Raw genomic sequence first — 20,097 nt, 5'->3', positions numbered from 1 at the left:
ATAACATTCTGGTTTCCAAGGTGCTGGAGAAGCTCCTGTGTCAGGTTAATCCTACCAGGAAGAAAAATAACAATATGCAGAGCCAAGATACTGTTTCCTAGCATGTCAGACACACAACAGGTCTTTTTTCTAAGGCAGTCTTTATTCTTGGTAGCTGGGATATTTTTACTTCCATTAAAGCAATTTTCTGTTTATTTTTCTTTCTTACTGTTTTCTGTTTGGCTAATGTCAATAAACCAAGTCAGCTTCATTATTACATGTAAAATATTATGCAGAAGTAGGTGAATCAGAGAGGAAAACTGACTCCCGTGTTTTGGTTGCACACATTACAAGACAATGTACAATGATCTAACTGAAAACGTATTTATTTTTTCTTTGGCTTTTGTATTTGTAAAATTAAGCATTTCTGCAGTAATTCTCTGAAAAATCAAGGCCTCCTCTATTTTGATGAAAAAAATATTGGCAATAATACTTGAATCTAACCTGGTAGGTCATTGTTAATCACTCAGATTTAATTTTCTCTTCCCCCAAAACACTAGTTTTCTATCTGAGTCTTCATCCTTTTCATTATTATTACTGCTGCTGTCATTTTTGTTATTATGTATTGATTTTATAATGCCCATTAGGCCACTAAGTTGCCTTCGGAAGACATATTTGTGACCAATAAACCTAAAGATGTGTATGGGCAAAGAGGATGTGCCACAAAAAGGAAGACCAAAGAGTGTGTTGGTTGATCATTTCTTTCTGACCATGACCCAAATACCAATAAATGTAATGGAAGGACTTTCACTGTCCTGAACAGGCATCAGGTCAGGCTGCTGGTGAGTCACCCAGTCGTGACACCCCTGGACGGAAAGGAGTAACTGAAAGTGCCAAGAAAGGTTCACCTGAAGGACAGGGGAAACACTTTGCAGCCCAGCACTGAACTGTATGGGATAGGTTTTCAATCCCACTTTGATGGGCGCATCAAGTTGCCAGCTCAGAATTATCCCTAAATATTTAGATTCTGGAAATATGCAAAAACAGGAGATGGAAGAGGGGAGAAAGTGAAAAGGGAATTAATCTTCTCTAGTTTTTCCTCCCAGGCTGTACATTTAATAGGCAGAAGTACTTTAAAGACAAAGATACCACTTCTGCACGTGATTTTGATACCCACCCTGTAGTACCCTTTCAAGTGGCAAGTAGGGCTACTTAAGCAGATAGCTGCAAACAGTAAATGTCATTTTGTCCCCAGAACACTTTTCTGACAACAGACATCAGATTCACACATTAAGTCCTGTCATGTGCATCAGGGATACAGGCAGGAATATGCGAGTTAAAGGCAAAGCATCTTTTCTGCCCTTACTGAAGTTCCACCTTGTCTGCTCATGGAGAAAGTCCTTCCATTTCCACTTCTCTTCTTTTTAATTAAAAAGTAGGAAAATCACAAAATCTGACATTATTATGCTACCTCTATTCAGCCAATTTATTCTTTTAGATTAAAGCTGACCTCCTGCTTTGAGATAGCCTAATACAGTGCCAACATGTACATTCATTACACACAATCCACCATGATAGCAAGACGATCAGCATACACAAAACATTCTCATCGGACTCCCACTATGTATTCAATACTTCTTGCCACTCTAAAACTCACAATGTCTTTTGTGTCTACAATTTTTTAACTTACGTACCCTCTCTACAGTGGCTAAAAGTTACTTCTATTTTTTTGCAAAGCATTAACTTCTCATATTAAACTATACAAAATGAATATACTGCAGACAACTTGCTCTAGCTGCTGTTTTCCTTCACCAAGTCCAACACCCTATTTGCCCTTGAAACTTCTGTCTGTTCCCCCGGGCAAGAGCACAGACCGACACTCTCCTTTGAAAGAAAAACTTAAGAAATGTTGTAAAGGCAAGGACGAGGTTCATTCTCATGCTGACCACGTAAGTCCTCTCTGCTGTGGCAGCTCAGGAATCAGAAGTTCTCAGTTAAAGCTCAGAAATCAGGAGCAAAATGTCTTCATAAAATGAAGTTTTTAAAGCACAGAGCTTTGAAAATTGAGATCAGGAGACCTGAGGGTGATTAATCACCCATCTCAAGCTGTAACAATGCCTCAAAACATTACTTTTAACATGAAACTATTTCTTTAGCAGCTACCCTGGGTTTACAGTGAAAACATTATTTCAGCCCTGCTGGAACAAATAGAAAGGCTACAAGTATGTATCTTTTAATTGAGTTTATACATACTTGGAATATGAAAGCTTTTAGTCCTTTGCGCAGCTGGTCAAAAAAAGTCAATGAGGACAAATACCGCTAGTAATGTCACAGCTGTCGGTGACTCTCCAGCTCCGGCTGACTCTCTGCCATTTCCTCTACAGTGAGTGCGAAACAGGGGAAAACTCCACTCTGAGAATGTGTGGTGGGTTGACCCTGGCTGAGGGCCAGGTGCCCACCAGAGCCGCTCTATCACTCCCCTCCTTCACTAGACAGGGGAGAAAAAGTACAATGAAAAAAGCTTATGGGTCGAGATAAGGACAGGGAGAGATCATTCTCTAATTATCATCATGAGCAAAACAGACCGAACTTAGAGAGAGAATTCATCTGATTTATTACCAAGCAAAACAGAGTAGAGGAATGAGAAATAAAATCAAATCTTAAAACACCTCCCCCCACCCCTCCCATCTTCCCGGGCTCAACTTCACTCCCGGCTTCAACCTCCTCCCCCCTCAGCGGCACAGGGGGACAGGGAGTGGGGGTTACGGTCAGTTCATCACGTGGAGTTTCTGCTGCTTCTTCATCCTCAGGGGGAGGACTCCTCTCATTGTTGCCCTGCTCCAGCATGGAGTCCCTCTCACGAGAGACAGTCCTTCACGAACTGCTCCAACGTAAGTCCTTCCCACGGGCTACAGTCCTTCATGAACTGCTCCAGCGTGGGTCTCCCCCTTGGGGTGCAGACCTTCAGAAACAGACTGCTCCAGTGTGGGGTCCCCCACAGGGTCACAAGTCCTGTCAGCAAACCTGCTCTGGCCTGAGCTCCTCTCTCCACGGATCCACAGGTCCTGCCAGGAGCTTGCTCCAGCCTGGGCTTCCCACGGGACCACAGCCTCCTTCAGGTGCCTCCACCTGCTCCGGCGTGGGGTCCTCCATGGGCTGCAGGTGGAATCTCTACACCCCCTCATCCTCCCTCCATGGGCTGCAGGGGGACAGCCTGCTTCACCATGGTCTTCACCACGGGCTGCAGGGGAATCTCTGCTCTGGCGCCTGGAGCACCTCCTCCCCCTCTTTCTACACTGACCTTGGTGTCTGCCGATGTTCTTACATCTTCTCCCTCCTCTCTCTGGCTGCAAAAGCGCTCTCTAGCTGTTTTTTTCCTTCTTAAATATGTTATCACAGAGGCGCTGATTGGCTTGGCCTTGGCCAGTGGTGGGTCCGTCTTGGAGCCGGCTGGCATTGGCTCTGTCAGACACAGGGGAAGCTTCGAGCAGCTTCTCACAGAAGCCACCCCTGTAGCCCCCCCACTACCAAAACCTTGCCACGCAAACCCAACACAGAATGTTTTACAGATGATGTTTTATAATGTCTCTGTACAGGCTCAAAATGATACGTCAGAAAAAAAAAAAAAAGATGTTACTTTATTATGCTGTCAGTACTAACAAGCTACCTACCAATATTATGTGATATAACAAAACAAATCCATGATGCAATGGAAAGGAAGGCTACCTATAATTTTTAAAGTGTGTCACATAGCTTCTGAATGGTACTAACTAATATCTCTAATGAGATGACTTCATTAATAGGAATTGCCATTAGCATTAATACATGCTAATAGGTGCAATGGATATAATTCTCCATGCAAGGATTCTGATTTGTTTGCAGGGATAGATGTAGTCTCAATCCAAAAACATTGCATGAGAGGAGTAAGTTTTGGGCTCCTGAATTTCTGTCCCGGAAATCTCACACGGAAATACAGATGTATACCCTGTGTGCCACATGATGGGTTGGAAGGCTGGGGATCAGGTCTTCTTAGGTCTCCCAGTAAATGTGAAGTTAATGATTAACAGTGGACATATTTACTCTTCCAGGGTAGAGCTGCTAGTTGATTGTGAGACCTTCTAAAAATGTTGATAGCATGCAAAGAGACAGTCACCTATGCAAGTACTTTACAGCTCGGCCATGTATTATAAATTTAATTGCCTTACAAAGACATACAGTGCAGATGCTATTCCTCATGTTATTGTACGACTTTCTTTATGCAAAACCTTTCCTAGGTAACAATATAAGGGGAAAACCAAGAAAACAGATGCAGGCCAGGTAAGAACTCTGAATGAGGGGAATTGGTTTCAAATGAAGACCAAGGTCTCATCTCTGCAGGCAGGTTTGCGTATGGGTCTGGACAGAGCTCTAAAACTGAGAGGCTCCAGATGGGCTTAGACATTTGTTTGTACAGAGCTAAGCTTGAAGCCTAGGGCTCTCAAAATACACCTTTGTGTATCTCAGGTAATTGTGCAGCCTCACACAAAGCTGAAGCAAGATTCTGGTCAACAGAAATAAGATGAAAGGTCAGAGTGTACCTGCACACAGTTTATGTGTTACTATAACACTACAAAAGCCTCATTTACATTGCTTTAAATTAAGGAAAGCTGTCATAAGAATGAATGTAAATTCTAAAAGTTGACAGTATGGATGTTTTACATCTGGAAATGTAATGCTTATATACATGTATATAATACATACTTACACAGATCCTCTGCTATAGTAGCTTAGAATCTCATAATTTATCATAACTCTCCCACTGGAAATAGAAATATTATAGTATAATAATACTTTTGAATATAATATTTATATGTATATAATTTTACATATACATATATATATATATATAAAAAAAAGAACACAGAAGTCTATGATGCAGGAAGAAGCAGCCTACAGAGTCCCCCAGCCACGCTGCTGCAGCTTTGCTTGGCTGCAGGTCCCTGCACTCAGGCTCCTGTATCTAGAAATCCAAAGATACGGCAAGCAGAAGTATTGCGGTTCCTTGATTATTCCAACCACAAATTCAACTGTGTGTAATTTATGTGCAATAAAGTGTAAACAGACTGCACTTTTCATCATTCACCCTTAGCTTTTGTTTTGTGGTTTTAATGTGTTTGGTCAGTTAGTATGGTACCAGTACATATATCTATTTATTTCTGAGGTAGAGACTGATAAAAAGAATATAGTTTCTGGTAGGAGTTTAAAATGCAGGCATTGAAATACAGCTTATTACATTTAACAGTCTCAACATAATAATCTAGCTGCAAAGAAGGATTAGAAATATATTTCATGTAAACATTTAGATGCACAAATCCTCAGGAAAAAGTCCCAATTTTTCCCTGCTTGCTTTAATGCATTTCTCACATGAAATGTTTAAGTTGTGAAACTTTTCAGACTGTCAGCTCCAGGGAATTAAGTCATTTTTCAATTTAAAACAAGGACAGGAAAGATCGAACTAAGATCAGTCCTTAGTCTATACAGTCCTGTGTTGAAGTTGTGGAGCACAGAAGAAAAGGGGGTCTCAAAACTTCATTGGGCCAAACTCTACTTGATTTGAAAACTAGATTCAGAGAGCAGTAAGATTTTAAAGGATTACTAATTTCAGTATACATAAACCACTGACAAAACCTAAATTTTAAAGAGGAGAAGGAGATGGACGCTCACAACATTTTTCAAATGCTGTCAAAACAGTATCTGATACAAACCAATGAACGTCAGTGGAAGTCTTGACATACTTCGCTCTCATCTGTTAGCCAGGTCTCTCCAAGAGCTATGTCTATGGGAGGTGCAAGTGCTGCATGTCTAGATGGACCCAAGGATCTGAAATACCTCAGGGACGAAACCCAGCAAAACTCCAGTGCTTCAGGCTTCACCACAGGAAGCATGTGCTGCGGTCTTTGACAGGATTACAAGACACACATAACCTGGACACACCACTGGAGCACAGCTCTGCCAGTTCTGGGGGAGATATCCAGCTACTCTGAACATGAATCAGACATGTTCTTGTGCAACACTTTTTTGACTTCCTGGCATAACCAATTCAATATTTCTGAAATATGTGTGAGGACTTGAAGGTGTTGGGACACAGATAGTGTGTAGAAGCTGTCAGCACCTCAACACATTTCTGAGGTCCTTCCAAGGCTGCTCACTGCAGACTGATACTCATTCCTTTCCTTACAGCAATGACAGGCAGCGCATGTTATACATCATTGGCACTACCATCCAGAGGCCCAGTGACTCTACTGCACATGCCACTGACATTACAAACAACTTTTAGTAGAAATATATAAGACAGCCGAGCTAAAGTGAGAATGACCATACTTTGCTGATGTTTTCAGCATTTCAGACAGTTCTCTTCTCCGTGCACCTCCATGACTCTTTGCTTGCTTAGTATGGGAAGGTGTCTTCTTCCACCTGATGGCCATTTCCAGTTCCCACAAATGTCAATTATTATTTTAACTTCTGCATTTGAATTGTGGAGGAGACAGAGGGTGTTGAGAACATAGAAACATTACTATTGGGAAGGTCAAACCTGGGAAGTGCACAGACTTCCTACAAGGTGCATGAGTCCTTAACTGGGTCACAACTCCATAGAAAAACTAACAAAATCGGACTATTCTGCATTAGCTATTCCAGAATAACTCGCTATATTGACGGTCTACTCAGTAGTTAATGCTGGCTTGTATTGCTGTGCCTGACCTGTTTATTCTTGAAGCCTGGTCAATTTATCCATATAGACAAACCCCAAATAATTCTACTTTTGCCATTAAGCTTGGACTTAGAAAATGTCTACCCATGGGCTTAATAGTAAGCCTTGGCTTAAATCTCATCAGTTTCAACAAGTATCTTCTTTTTGGCAGCCCTAGTGACATCAGAAAGTGGGCTAGATAATAATGTCAATAATCATCATTATGATTTTCATTTTTACAGTATTTTGTCCCTTGAAAATGCAAACATTAGTTTGAACCCTGGCACAAGGCCTGTGTTTGAATGAGTATGGGTGAAAATGCCCCGAGTGTGTCCTTCCCACTCTGGTGGGTTTGGCCACCCAGGCACAGGGCCAGCTTGGAAAGAGCAGAGCTGAAGAAAGCTGTCGTGAAGACAGCCAGAGGCCTCAGCAAGGGCCATCCCTCCTTCCCCTGGGAGCTGCTTTTAAATGGAGGCCGTCCCATTGTCTTGCCCCAGCTACAGCTCCAGAGATGTCCCCAGCTGTGTCTGTGCACAGCCACTGCCCCCACTGATCCTGACCTTGATCCCCAGGCTGATGTCCCAGCCTGGCCTCAGCCCAGCCACCCCACCCCTGGCGTGCCTGGCCATCATGGGGCCATGGCTGACCCCAGTCACCATCACCAGCCCTGACCCTGAACGTGACTTCACGGCTTGACCTTGGCCCTGCATCATTGCCACGGCCCTGTCCTGCCCCATGATCACCGGGCTGTGGTGGACCTGGTTACCATCACTGGGCCTGATCATGACCCTGACTCAACCCAGGGCCTGGCCTGGGCCCTGCTGCGCCACCATGGCGGTGGGGCTGGGGCTGCCCCAGCTGTCTCGCTGGGGTGGTGGGATGGTGGGACGGGCCCTGGTGGCAAGGCTCTGTCCTGCTAGCCCCGTGGGGAGCCCTCGTGGCCCCAGTACCATGAACAAAGAAGAAATACATTTGGTGCACTACCAGACAGGCTCTTCCAAACATAATACACTGCAAAGGTGCTCCTGGGTTTCCTTCTGCTTCCCCTGCCACGCTGTAGAAAACACCCTGCTCTCAAACACAAAGAAGTGCAAAGCTTTGGAGGAAAGGATTGACCTTTTGTTAACACTGAAATAAGTTTACTATGAAAAGACAAGACCAAAGACCTGGTGGCGATGCTGGTCCAGACCCTGGTCTGTAGATGTAAAACTGGAGTTACAGCATAGACTTTTGGTTTAGTTAGACCAGATGCACAGGGCTAAAGCTGAAACAGAAAATGGCACACACTGCGCCCACCTGGCTCCGGCTGTTACCACCTGCTCTTCCTCAGCTCACGTGAAGCCCCAGTCCTTGACTCCAGGCCCCACCACAGGGATGAGGAAAAAACTTGATCTGCAACTTAACTAATTGCCTTTGGTTACATTACTCCCACTCAAACAAGGGAGTCCCAAAGTGGGATTATTTATGACAGTAATTGTTTACCAAACTGAGTAAAGGTTTTTAAATCACAGTCTTCCCTGCCATTTTTGCTCCTATTTACACTTCTTTCTTTAGCATATTAGCACTTCAGAGCTTCAAGGACCTATTTTCATAAGTGTTTTTTTCAAACCACTAAACGTGCCAGTGGCGCAGTATCAGTAGTAAGTAATAATAGTATCTCCTCCACAACCAAGACACAACAGAGCACTTGTGCCCTGAAACATCCCTGGTGGGGTATCTCTTATGAAAGAATTTCTTTGTTAGTGCTTTGTTCAGGGAAGGAGCTCCACTGGAACAACAATATACCCAAGTGGTGCTGTCCTGGTATCCTGCTCTCCTCACCCATGCAGCTTATGGGTATTTTGGGGTTGATTCTAAAAATTACTTCAAATAATATGGAGTTGGGCCACTAATCTAGATCTCTTAACACTCAAGAAATTATTCTTAGTCTCCAAGAGGCTGCGAGAGGGTCAACAGGACTACTTCTGCGAATAAGCCAAAATAAAGGCTGCAATGTCAGACCCCTCAAACAGTAAGCAAAACAAAATAATTGAAGCATTAAGAGGGCACTGAGTATTGCTGCACGTCTGCAACAAATGCCTTCCGAGGATATGAGTACGGAAAAAGGGAAAAAATACATTCCCTATGCAGCATTTTATTCTCATCTTCTATTGCCAGATCTGTGAGAGCAAATGTCAGTCAAGAGAATACAGTAAGGAATTATTTGCAACAAATGATGAACTCAGTAAATGCTCCATCGTAAGGCGGTAAGGACAGTTTTGTTCCTGTAACAAATAACTACATCCAAATGATTTGTTGTAGAGACTGTCTAGAACAAAGTAAGGAGGGGATTAATCTTTCCTACAAGAATCATATGTTGTTAATGGGTCACTGAGACAGGAGCAGTGAGTGGTGCTGAGTGTACCTCCCAATTAATTTATTTTGCTTTCTATCTTTAAATTTGAGGATAAAAATAAAATGAACCTCTGCTTTGCTGCCATCTAGTCTCATTGTCATAGATCTGTGAGAATAAATCTACTAAATAAACAAATAAATAAAAAAGCATAAGCCAACCTTGGAAATAGGCAAACCAAAATAAAGCAAATAATAGAATGAGTGTGCTTCTCTCCCAAAAGCTCAATTTCCCTTTCATCTTTTTTTCCGTTCCTATTCATAAACAGTGGCCAATGCCCAAGGTATGTTCTGGAGCTGGTAATGAATTTTTTTTCCATTCCTCCCACTGAAAAAGAAAACATTCCTCACACAATACAGGCATAGTTCCTTCTGGAAACATGATCTGGCAGGTAAACTGCTATTCAGGGAGGTAGGCTCATTCACCTGTCCAGTGGCTCAGTCTCTCAGTTATTTTCAGTGTCTCGTTTGAAAGTGAAGATAACAGTATTTCCCTTCTCAAAGATTAATAAACTAAAATGGCACAAGGCTATTGTATGTAGTCATAATAGGGGTGTTATACAAAGCAGACAAGTCTCCTAAATAAAAGTTAATAGTTAAAGAATTCAGAGATCTTCTACACTTTTAAATACATTCTCTACTTATCCATGGCTCTTCTGCTGTATCTCCCAACTGTTCATTTTTTGGACAACCTGCAAATGTACCAGCTACCTGTTCCCACGCCACAAGCCCCTACCTGCTGCCTCCTTTAAGTAGCTGGCTCCATGTCTCCTGGCTCCTCTCGTCTCAGCTGCCTCCTCTGGGCCCTGGTGCTGTTTCAGCAGTGGAGGTGCATCTCTGCACCCAATGCTGAGGCAGTCTGAGGCATCTGAGCCCCAAAGCTGACTGGAAAGACGCCCGCTTGGGCACTGTCTGCCTCTCCGCACTCTGCAGTGGGAGGAGCTGGAAAAGGCAGCAGCTCCACCTCTGTATCCCTCAGCTTCTTGCCCTGTTGCTGCTGAGCCTTCTTACAGGGATTGCCAGTCCCTCTGCTACCTGCCAGGCTCTGAAGTGCTGTCCCAAGGAGACTGGAAGCAGCCAGCCTCACGTCACCCTGCTCATCTCCTTGCAGAAAGGACAGAAAAGAGAAGCACCTACAGGTTTGTAAAGCCTTTGGGACCGAGGGCTTTGCACACAAGTATCAGCTGCCAATTCTTTTTTAATTTCTGTCCCCAGCAGCTGTAGAACAAAGCTTGAGAAGATGAGCAGGGTGCACCCTGAAGCCTTGAAACCAGAAGTCGGATAAGACCTGGAATGTTTTTATGTCATGATTTCCAGGCCTATCCCATTACGTATGGAAAGCTGACCTGTGGTATTAATACCTGTGCCTACAGCAAGCATTCACTGTGTCCTTATGGAAACTGGATTGCTAGGGAGCCATCTGAACACAATACTGTCCTCTGAACACCCTGGATTCCTCCCTGTCCCCTCCTGGGCATCTAACTGTGATGATACTGAAATATTTGGGAGAAGGAACCTTCTTCCACAAGCATTTGCAACATCATCAGTTTCATTAACCAGGCTTACTAAAACAGCATTTTGTGACTCAGTTGGACTTCTATCTTAACATTGCAATTACTGTTATGGAACAAAGCATGTATACTGATATACAGACCCTATATTCCATTGTTTCTCCTACACTAGCGCTCATGATAAATGAGGTTTTCTCCAAGTTGGTATTATGAATGAGACTGGATTTGATTAACAACAAAGAATACTGAAGCTGAGTGTTATGCAAGTCCAAAACTAATGTGTTTTTTTTTAAATTATTAAACACGTGATTACTAATTATTAAGTTTCTATAGTATTTTCACTGTATTTGGCAGTGAACAGTCATGTGAGCTATACCAAAGCTGACTGTTGCTACTTCTGTTAACCTGTTTTGTGGGACGAGTCAGGTACGGTTGGTTTGCTGTTGCTAGTCCAAGATACTGCTGAGAGGAGCCACGAGAGGGCACTGGAAAGGAGAAAACAGGCAAAAAAATGCAGTCCTGGGAACCAGTAGCCCAGGGCACATCAGGAGCCCAGTTCCCTATCAGTACCAAGAACAAATACAGGTCCAACAGGTCACACAGTTCATCCCTGCATAAAAGGAAAAGCAAAACTTGAGAGGTCTTCCAAGCCAGGCACAGAGGTCTGAAGCCTGCCAAGGGAGCCGAGAAAGGGCCAGTGGTACCCGGAGGATGTGCTGGGGCATCAGATGGAACAAGGAGGGACAGCACAGAGCAGGGCCCTGTGTTGGTTTTGCGTGGCAAGGTTTTGGTAGTGGGGGGGCTACAGGGGTGGCTTCTGTGAGAAGTTGCTAGAAGCTTCCCCTGTGTCTGACAGAGCCAATGCCAGCCGGCTCCAAGACAGACCCGCCGCTGGCCAAGGCCAAGCCAATCAGCGCCTCTGTGATAACATATTTAAGAAAGACAAAAACAGTTAGAGAGAGCTTTTGCAGCCAGAGAGAGGAGGGAGAAGATGTAAGAACATCTGCAGACACCAAGGTCAGTGCAGAAGGAGGGGGAGGAGGTGCTCCAGGCGCCGGAGCAAGATTCCCCTGCAGCCCGTGGTGAAGACCATGGTGAAGCAGGCTGTCCCCCTGCAGCCCATGGAGGGAGGATGAGGGGGTGTAGAGATTCCACCTGCAGCCCGTGGAGGACCCCACGCCGGAGCAGGTGGAGACACCTGAAGGAGGCTGTGGCCCCATGGGAAGCCCGCGCTGGAGCAAGCTCCTGGCAGGACCTGTGGATCCGTGGAGAGAGGAGCCCACGCCAGAGCAGGTTTGCTGACAGGACTTGTGACCCCGTGGGGGACCCACGCTGGAGCAGTTTGCTCCTGAAGGTCTGCACCCCGTGGAGGAGACTCACGTTGGAGAAGGCCGTGAAGGACTGTCTCCCGTGAGAGGGACCCCACGCTGGAGCGGGGGAACAATGAGTCCTCCCCCTGAGGATGAAGAAGCGGCAGAAACACCGCGTGAGGAACTGACCGTAACCCCCACTCCCCGTCCCCCTGTGCCGCTGGGGGGGGCGGAGGTTGAAGCCGGGAGTGAAGTTGAGCCCGGGAAGATGGGAGGGGTGGGGGGAGGTGTTTTAAGATTTTGGTTTTATTTCTCATTCCTCTGCTCTGTTTTGCTTAGTAATAAATAAGATGAATTCCCTCTCTAAGTTCGGTCTGGTTTGCTCGTGATGATAATTAGAGAATGATCTCTCCCTGTCCTTATCTCGGCCCGTAAGTTTTACCTTTTCTCCCCTGTCTAATGAAAGAGGGGAGTGATAGAGCGGCTCTGGTGGGCACCTGGCCCTCAGCCAGGGTCAACCCACCACAGCCCACAGCTACACCAATGTGCACAAGTGTCCACAAAGGTCACACGTTCCCACTCCACACAAAGGCTGCAGAGAGAAAGAGAGAGGGAGGTGGAAAAGGGTTGTACAAAGCAACCAGCCGTTCCCCAAAGAATGCCCCCCGATAGGCGTTTAATTTCAGGAAGGTGTGGGCTGCCTGGTGTCCTAGTTTAACCCAGCAGGCAGCTAAAAAAGCCACACAGACCTTTGCTCACTCCCCCCCCCCACCCCCAGCGGGATGGGGAAGAGAATCAAAAAGGGAAAAAAGTAACTGTAAAGCTTGTGGGTTGAGATAAAGACAGTTTAATAGGATAACAAAGGAAGAGAATAATAATAACAACAATAATACAAGTGATGCACAAATGCAATTGCTCACTGTGTGCAAAAGGGAAAGCAAACAATCTGATGCCCAGTGAATCCTGAGCAGTGAATCTGCCTCCTGGCTAGCCTCTCCAGTTCTATACGGAGCATGACACTACATGGTGGGGAATATCCCTGTGGCCAGCCTGGGTCAGCTGTCCTGGCTGTGCTCTCCCAGCTCCTTGAGCACCTGGCAGGGTGTGAGAAGCTGAAAAGCCCTTGACTTAGTGTAGATGCTACAGCTACCTAGCAACAACTAAAACCATCAGTGTGTTATCAATATTATTCTCATACTAAATCCAAAACCCAGCACTATACCAGCTACTAGAAAGAAAACTACAGCCGAAACCAGGACATCTGGGTGAAGAAAGATCCAGTGGTTCTATCAAGCTTCCAGTGTAGGTAAGCAGTAAGAAAAGAAAAAAAAAATGCGTCTGGAGACCTCATGGTTATTTAGCTGAGAGCTCAATACACTTGAGGAGGAATTGGTCAGTATTTCATGCTACACTGCAATACATTTGTATTTATACAAAAATCAACTCCCCTGAACCATGGCTGTCATTTGTTGGACAAAATAAGCCATGCAGGATGTTAGGATTCATCTTTTGATCTTATTTCTGGTTTTGTCTTTCAGAATTAACTGGTGTTAACATTTGCGTATATAACAAGCGCAGCTTGTAAAAAGAGAAAAGCCCATTCCTGCTTTTTTGATTCCAGAGTTGCATCTGGGAATGGATTTAAATTTTTCATTGATCTTTTAAGAGATTTGCAGACAGCTATGTGCTTGCTCATATAACATGAAACATCACGTACAAGATAAGCGCAGTCATTAGAACCTGACTTGTGGTCTGCCAGCAAACACTTCATTCCCACTGTCAATCCAGGCCAGGCTGATCTATACAGGGGCATGCTATATTGTAAATAAAGATGGTCATGGAACAAACTTGATCAGTGAGCCCACTGGTTATTATTGACTTGTTCCCTGGCCCTGCCCAGCTCCAACTAGCCCTTTCCAAAACCATGCTCAAGAGCAGTTTGGGGGACAATTCACTTCAGTGATGTCATGCAAAAAAGTAGTATTGATGAAACTGCCCATTCCATTCCACAGCACCTCCTAATATGCCTCATTTGATTGACGGCATAAATCAAATAGCTTCAAAATCGTGCTTTGACAGCATCCCAGGAGTGGGCTGCCACAGTGCTCAGGCATTATTTTAAAACCTTTGAACTGAAAAAAAAAGTGTACAAAGTTAATTATCAAAATAATCGTAATAAGAATGACATAGAGCCAAGGTGGCTGGCACACAGGACCAAGAGGAGCAAACATAATTTTGTGTAGAGCCTCTGAAGCTCTCTGTGGTCGTATAAGAACTGCAGGATTTGGCCCTCCAGGGTGATTGATGACTGTTATTACTTAGATTATAGTAGCACAGGGCAACACCACACAGACTGGAACCCGTCTGCTCCTGATGGGAGATCCCTGGCCTGAAGAGCTTACAGTTTAAATGAGACTAGGTAGACTAGTGGAGTGAGAAAGAAAGTACTTTTATTAGGCCCAAGAGAGTTTAAGAAACTTGCCCAAGGACACATACAAAGCCTTTGACAGATCCAGGAGTTTAACCTAGATTTCAGCATGGCGCCTTGATCACAAACACTTCTGCTCAACTTCTGAATGCCTCAACTGAGATTTAGACTCCATCTCAGCAAAGCATTGCCAGAAATGTCCTTTTTATACCATTTTGACAGCTTTTGCATAAAGAGAGACCATTTTCTCTTGACTAAGTCCTAAGTAAACACACGGAGAAACAAATACAAATTTGGGGGGCAGGTGAAAGCCTTGAGTTCAAGAGCAGGCTATTCCTTCACAAGGGTCTCTACAGCATTGGAAGTCTCACTGCATTTGCTCTGGTTTTAAAGTCTTACCCAGAGTTTTAAACTTGAAACTATCCAGCCGTGTAACTCTCCATATCCAGCAAAACAAACACTCCCCTCCCCCCTTTTTGTTTTTTTGGGGGGGTCATAATAGGACACATAGAACAGAAATTAATCAAAGAAAGGTAATGTCGTATTATGGAAGAAAGCAACTGCCAAGCTTAACTCAGTCCAGGTTCACATGCTGCAGAAAACTAAGGCAAGTTTTGGATGGAAATCAATGTTGCCATATAATGTTTAACCATGCCCATCATAAAATCCACTTGACTGAAAGAAAAAATACACAGTACAAAAATCCACTTGACAGAAATGTTACTCATTAACATTCCTTCTACATTTTACATGAAAGTACTACTTGTGAAAAGTAATGTGCCCACTTGTGACTCTGAGAGGGTACTGTCTTCCACTTGCAAACTGCCCACAAGCTACCCCAAGTCCCACCTGGGGGAAGAAATTATAACCTTTAATAATAAATGGCTTATTCTCCAGCATATTTTTAATTAATTCCTTGATCTTTGCTTTCACTATCAACACAGATAGCTTTGGTGATTGCACGCAGGGGAGATATCAGCTAGAAACAAGGTCGAGGCTGTTTCTTCATACGGCATGTAAGATTTTGTGACTTGTGTACCTGAATGCAGAGGGAATTCAGTGAAATCACTTGAAAGGGTCTTGTGAACAACCCTTCAGTCAGGTGGGTGCCTGGCTTGGTTTCCAAAAGCTGCCAGAATCGGCTCCAGGATCTGCCCGAGAGCCGCCACGTTTCCCTTCAAGGTCCCGCAAAACTTCCTCGCCACCGCAGTCTCCCCGGGAACCAGTGCTTAGCCCGCACCGCCTGCCAGCGACACGGTGAAAGGCAGAAGTGGCCTCCTCCTCCTCGGGGAAGGAGAGGAGCCACGGGGAGCAGCAGCCGTGACTCAGAGCCGTCTCTGTCACAACACGAGTTTCCCAGACGTCCCGATGCTGCAGATGCCCGGGACGGGCGGCCCCGCAGCAGCCGGCGCTGGCGGGCGGCACTCGCGCTCCCCGGGTGCCCCGCCTGGACCGCAGCCTCCCGCGCAGCGAGCCCGGCTCTCCCTGCCCGCGGAGCCCAGCTGCCCCCCGCGGCGCCTTGGCCAGCGCCGACCCTTCCCCGCGGGGCAGCAGACAGCCGCCCGCCCGGCCGCCCGCTCACCGCCCCTTTTCCCGCTCGACTCAGCCGGGCGAAGCAGCCGCGGGCTCCGCCGTCACCCGCCGCCGCAAGCCCCGCTCCCCCGCCGCAAGCCCCGCTGCCCGGCTCCGCGCCCTCCACCCCCGCGCGGGTGCGGTGGGCAGCGACGGGGGATGTCAAGCCAGGTACCTGACTCTGTCCTTCTCTGCCCGCCGGAGCTCCGAGTCCCTCTGCAGCACCTGAAAAATCGCCCTGGCTTCCTCCTCGTTTAAAAAACTGAGATCTGGCCCCGGAGGCGCTGCGGTCATGGCTTTGCTTATTTGCGGGCGGGCGAGCGGAGGCAGGCGGGCAGCGCTGACCCCATGGGAGCCTGGAGCGACACCAGCATGGCCGGGCCCCGGCAGGATGGCGCACGCCGGCACCCACGGGACGCGCTTCCCTCTGGACAGCGGGAGCCGCGGCCGCGGCCGCCCCGTACCGGCCCGCCCCGCCGCGCGTTGGGCAACACCCTCCGGAGCCAGCGCGGCCCGGCAGGGCGGAGCGGGACGGGGCGGAGAGGCCGCCCCGCTGCCGGGTCGGGGCCGGAGCAGCCGCTCGCCCTGTGCCTGCGCCCTGCCAGCGCTTGAGTCAGGTGTTTGCGCTCAGCGTTTGGCGCGGTGTTTGCCCCGGCGCTGCCGGGCGGAGCACACGCCCGCCCAGAGGCACAGCTGCGGGACGGTGCGGGTCCCGGAGCTCTTCCCGCCGGGCAGCCACGCCTCTGCTCGGCTGGCGCCGGGCGCCTCGGGCCCCGAGGCGGTGCCGGCGGCTCATTTGCGGCCGTGAGGCGGGACTGCCGTCGAGGGGCTCCCCGCGGAACCGGAGCGCGGCCACGCCGCTCCGCCCGCGCTCCGCTTGCCCCCCCCCGGCCTCCTGCCCACCTCCGCGGGACTGCCGCCCGCCGTGCCCGCAGCATCCTGCCGCTGCAGAAGGTCGTATCGGTTGCCTGGCGGAGGGGATGCAAAGCGGTAACTTTTCCACGGAGGAAGAATGGGGCAGTATTTCATATTTACTCGCCTTTATTATTTCTTTGGGAAATCCTTAAAGAACAGAAGTTCTTGACCTGGGTGTTATAACCGCATCTCAGAAGTAATTTCATCCTGGTTTCATTCTGACAGCTGTAATCCAGCCCAGCTCAATGCTGGTGCTCGTGCAAGCAGCACAAACAGGCGTGTCTCTCCAAAGTATGTGTCTATCATATAGTATGCTGTACTGGTTAATACTTAGTGTAATGTCCTTTGAAAGTTTTCCATCAAAGGAGGGCTTTATTCCGCACCAAACTGCAGATGTGAGCACACCTATATGGAGAAACAAAATTAAACACAATTTTTGTTATGGAATAGCAAGTCAATGGAAATGGCAGCACGGCAGTGTGCAGCGGGACTGGGGCCGAGCAGCATGCAGCCACCTTCCTACCCCGTGGCGGGCTGACGTGGGGCCACGGAAGAATGCTTCCCCACTAGGAAGTCGTGTGGTTCAAGTGGAAATAAGGACCTTAGAGCACAGCGGGAATAACAGGTTGCAAGAGGCTCTTTATTTTGGTGTAGCTTCTGGCATCACTAGTCTGGCCCAAATTGGAACTTACCCGATTCCTGGTGACCAAACAACAAAGACAAGGCTATGAGACAACTGATGAAAATGTAATGAAAAGTATGGAGAATTATGCTGTTTAGAAGATGTTGAGAGGAGAAAAGACACAGTGAATTTTTAATAGGGTATAGAAGATACTTCCAAGTAAAGTCCAAGCGTGTTGTTTCTAGAGGTACAAGAGCCACAGCCATCACTGGTGCATGAGGAGCTTACAGAGCTTCTCTCTAAGGGTAAATGTCCTGTCCTCCCTGTTCTGTTGCTTTGAGCATAGTGGAGTGACTGTTGTACCAGCAGAAGCTGAGCGTATGGAGTTCTCCCTGGCACTCTCCCAGGCGGTGGGTTGGACGTCACTCTCCCTTTCTGCCTGGCACTTGCGGGATGTGGGAAGCAATTGCTGACCATGCTTCTGCATCACACTGGATCTGCTCCCAGAGCTGAGGGTGAATGGGATAACATTTTTTTCTCTACCTCCATTGCAATGAATCTCATCAATGCCCACTCTTGCCTTAAAAACAATGTTTTATCTTATTAGTGAAGTTGTGGGTTTTTTAACTTCTTATGCAAATATCTAAGGCCAAGCTGGATGGGGGTCTGAGCAACCTGGTCTAGTTGAAGATGTCCCTGTTCATTGCAGGGAGGTTGGGCTAGATGACCTTTAAAGGTCCCTTCCAACCCAAACCATTCCATGATTCTTTGGTTCGATGATAAAAAATAAATACATACATACAGAATGCATAGGAGGGATGTGCATGTTCTTGGAAGTTACGTACTACAGGCCTTAAAAAGAAAGGGTGATATTCTCCCATAAATTTGGTGACTTTGTAATTGTATTTGTCCTGCACGTAAGTCAAGAGTGGAATCACATTTCTAAGTTTCTGTTATCCTTTTTCTTCATTTCTAGCAATCTGATTAACTGGCTTTTTTTTTTTTCATCACCGAAATGTATGTTAGTATATGTGCAGAGGGGAGCAGGGACAAGATGTTCATTTAATATATGAGCAATGCATATTTTTTCAGGTAAGTGATGGAATTACTTAGAAGAATAACAAGTATGTACACCAATGGCTTTAGATAGATGCTACCAGACATCACAGTGGTTATTATTTCAATGGCTTTTACCCAGAATATTTAGAGATTTGGGCATAGCCATTTTGTATGGTAGGAAGACTTTAAGCATCTTTGATATGTCATATCGGCATTACAAAATGTGAATTGGATCATGACTAGAAACAGCTGCTACCTATGGAGTCTTCTACCAGAAAATTATTTTGTGAAAAATAACCATTTTTCCATATGTTTCTTCATTGCTCCACCTCACTTTAAAGTTTATGCCTTTTTCACATATGGATCATGATGGCAAGGAAACACTGCCTGTATTCCAGTATTTAGAGTCTCTAGCATTTTATGTGCTTTAATTTCTGTCACATAAACCTAAGACAGGATACATGCTTTAAATTTTTTTCCATGGTTTTTACCTAACAGCTGTTCCAGGAGGATACAGAAGTGTTTTCTTGTAAATAAGTAGCATTTCTTCTGTTTAGCAACCTCAAACAGATGGCCAAAATAGCATATGAGAGGCTGCAGACATGAGACGTCTATTAGTAATGTTAATTGCCAATGCCACTAAAGAGGATGCTGACACACATCCCTTAATTACAGGGCAAATTCTTCAAAAACTGCATTTCACAAATCCTGTTGCACTAATGGGTGGTGTTAACTCCACTTACTCTCAGTGGAGGATTTCAAAGTGTAGGACTCCAGAAAGCCAGAGGGGCTGTTTCTAGAAGTTGATCTGTAGCTAGGGAATTGAGGGTAATGTGCAGGAGGGTTGGTTGAATCTTGGAGCAATTGGCCTTGAGGCTCGTATCAGCCTTGAGGCTTGGAAGAGCTATAAGGTCTTGTCTCTTCCTGTTGAACTAATTACTGTGTAAATTGTCACACAGATGAGTGAAGGTTAGTTTAATTAACTCCCTGTTTTAAGTGAAAAGCAAGTCAAAGAATAAATGTGCAGCATCTTTCATTTAAAATTTATTAAATCTGCTTATTGTGTTTGAAATAAATATTTCTAACACTAACCTAGGTCAAAAGTAGTTTGATCATGCTACTTGTAAGAGCAAAAGCAATCTCCTTCCCTCTAACAAGGCCATCATTTATATCTCAGTTTACTCTAATAGTCACTATTGATTTATGTGTATTAAAAACTAGAGGTGCAGCTGAGTTTCAGGGGACGCGGTGGCTGGCAGCGCATGGTTCCCGCTGCCACAGGTAGACATTTCCACAGAGCAGCGAGTGTCCTCCAGGATCTGTCACTGGGCCCTCAGCTCCCACTTCAAAAGAGCTTTGGACTTTCATTTAGGCATTTTAACTGTGAAGTGGTACACTTTGTAGATTGCCTGGACGTCAACATCCAAAGGCAGCTCGTTATTACAGCCGTTTGCGTGCTACTCAGCCTCTTGTGAGGCCAGGAGGGAGCCAGGACCGGGCTGAGCAGGTTGCAGAGCGTAGGCCATTGTTGTCCACCCTGAAACAGCCACAGGCGGTAGGCCTGCTCCCACAGGGAAAGCCAA

The 20,097-nt window shown here is 46.1% G+C and overlaps 1 protein-coding gene across 2 annotated transcripts in view; it reads right to left on the bottom strand.

The window, feature by feature from the left end:
- EXPH5 (exophilin 5) overlaps positions 1–16,588 on the bottom strand; it is a 39,249-nt gene extending 22,661 nt beyond the window's left edge. The window contains exon 1 of one of the 2 annotated variants that reach the window (XM_075742259.1): positions 16,094–16,588. In XM_075742259.1, coding sequence (XP_075598374.1) covers positions 16,094–16,212 — 119 coding nt within the window. In that variant the 5' untranslated portion in view covers positions 16,213–16,588. The remainder of the gene's footprint in view (positions 1–16,093) is intronic. The other variant, XM_075742260.1, reaches the window with a different exon arrangement.
- Between the last annotated feature and the right edge of the window lie 3,509 nt (positions 16,589–20,097).

Source organism: Balearica regulorum, chromosome 1 (assembly GCF_011004875.1).
Source record: "Balearica regulorum gibbericeps isolate bBalReg1 chromosome 1, bBalReg1.pri, whole genome shotgun sequence".
Classification (NCBI taxonomy): Eukaryota; Metazoa; Chordata; class Aves; order Gruiformes; family Gruidae; genus Balearica; species Balearica regulorum.
Note: the sequence above shows the minus strand (reverse complement) of the source record. Positions and strands in the feature narration are given on the sequence as shown.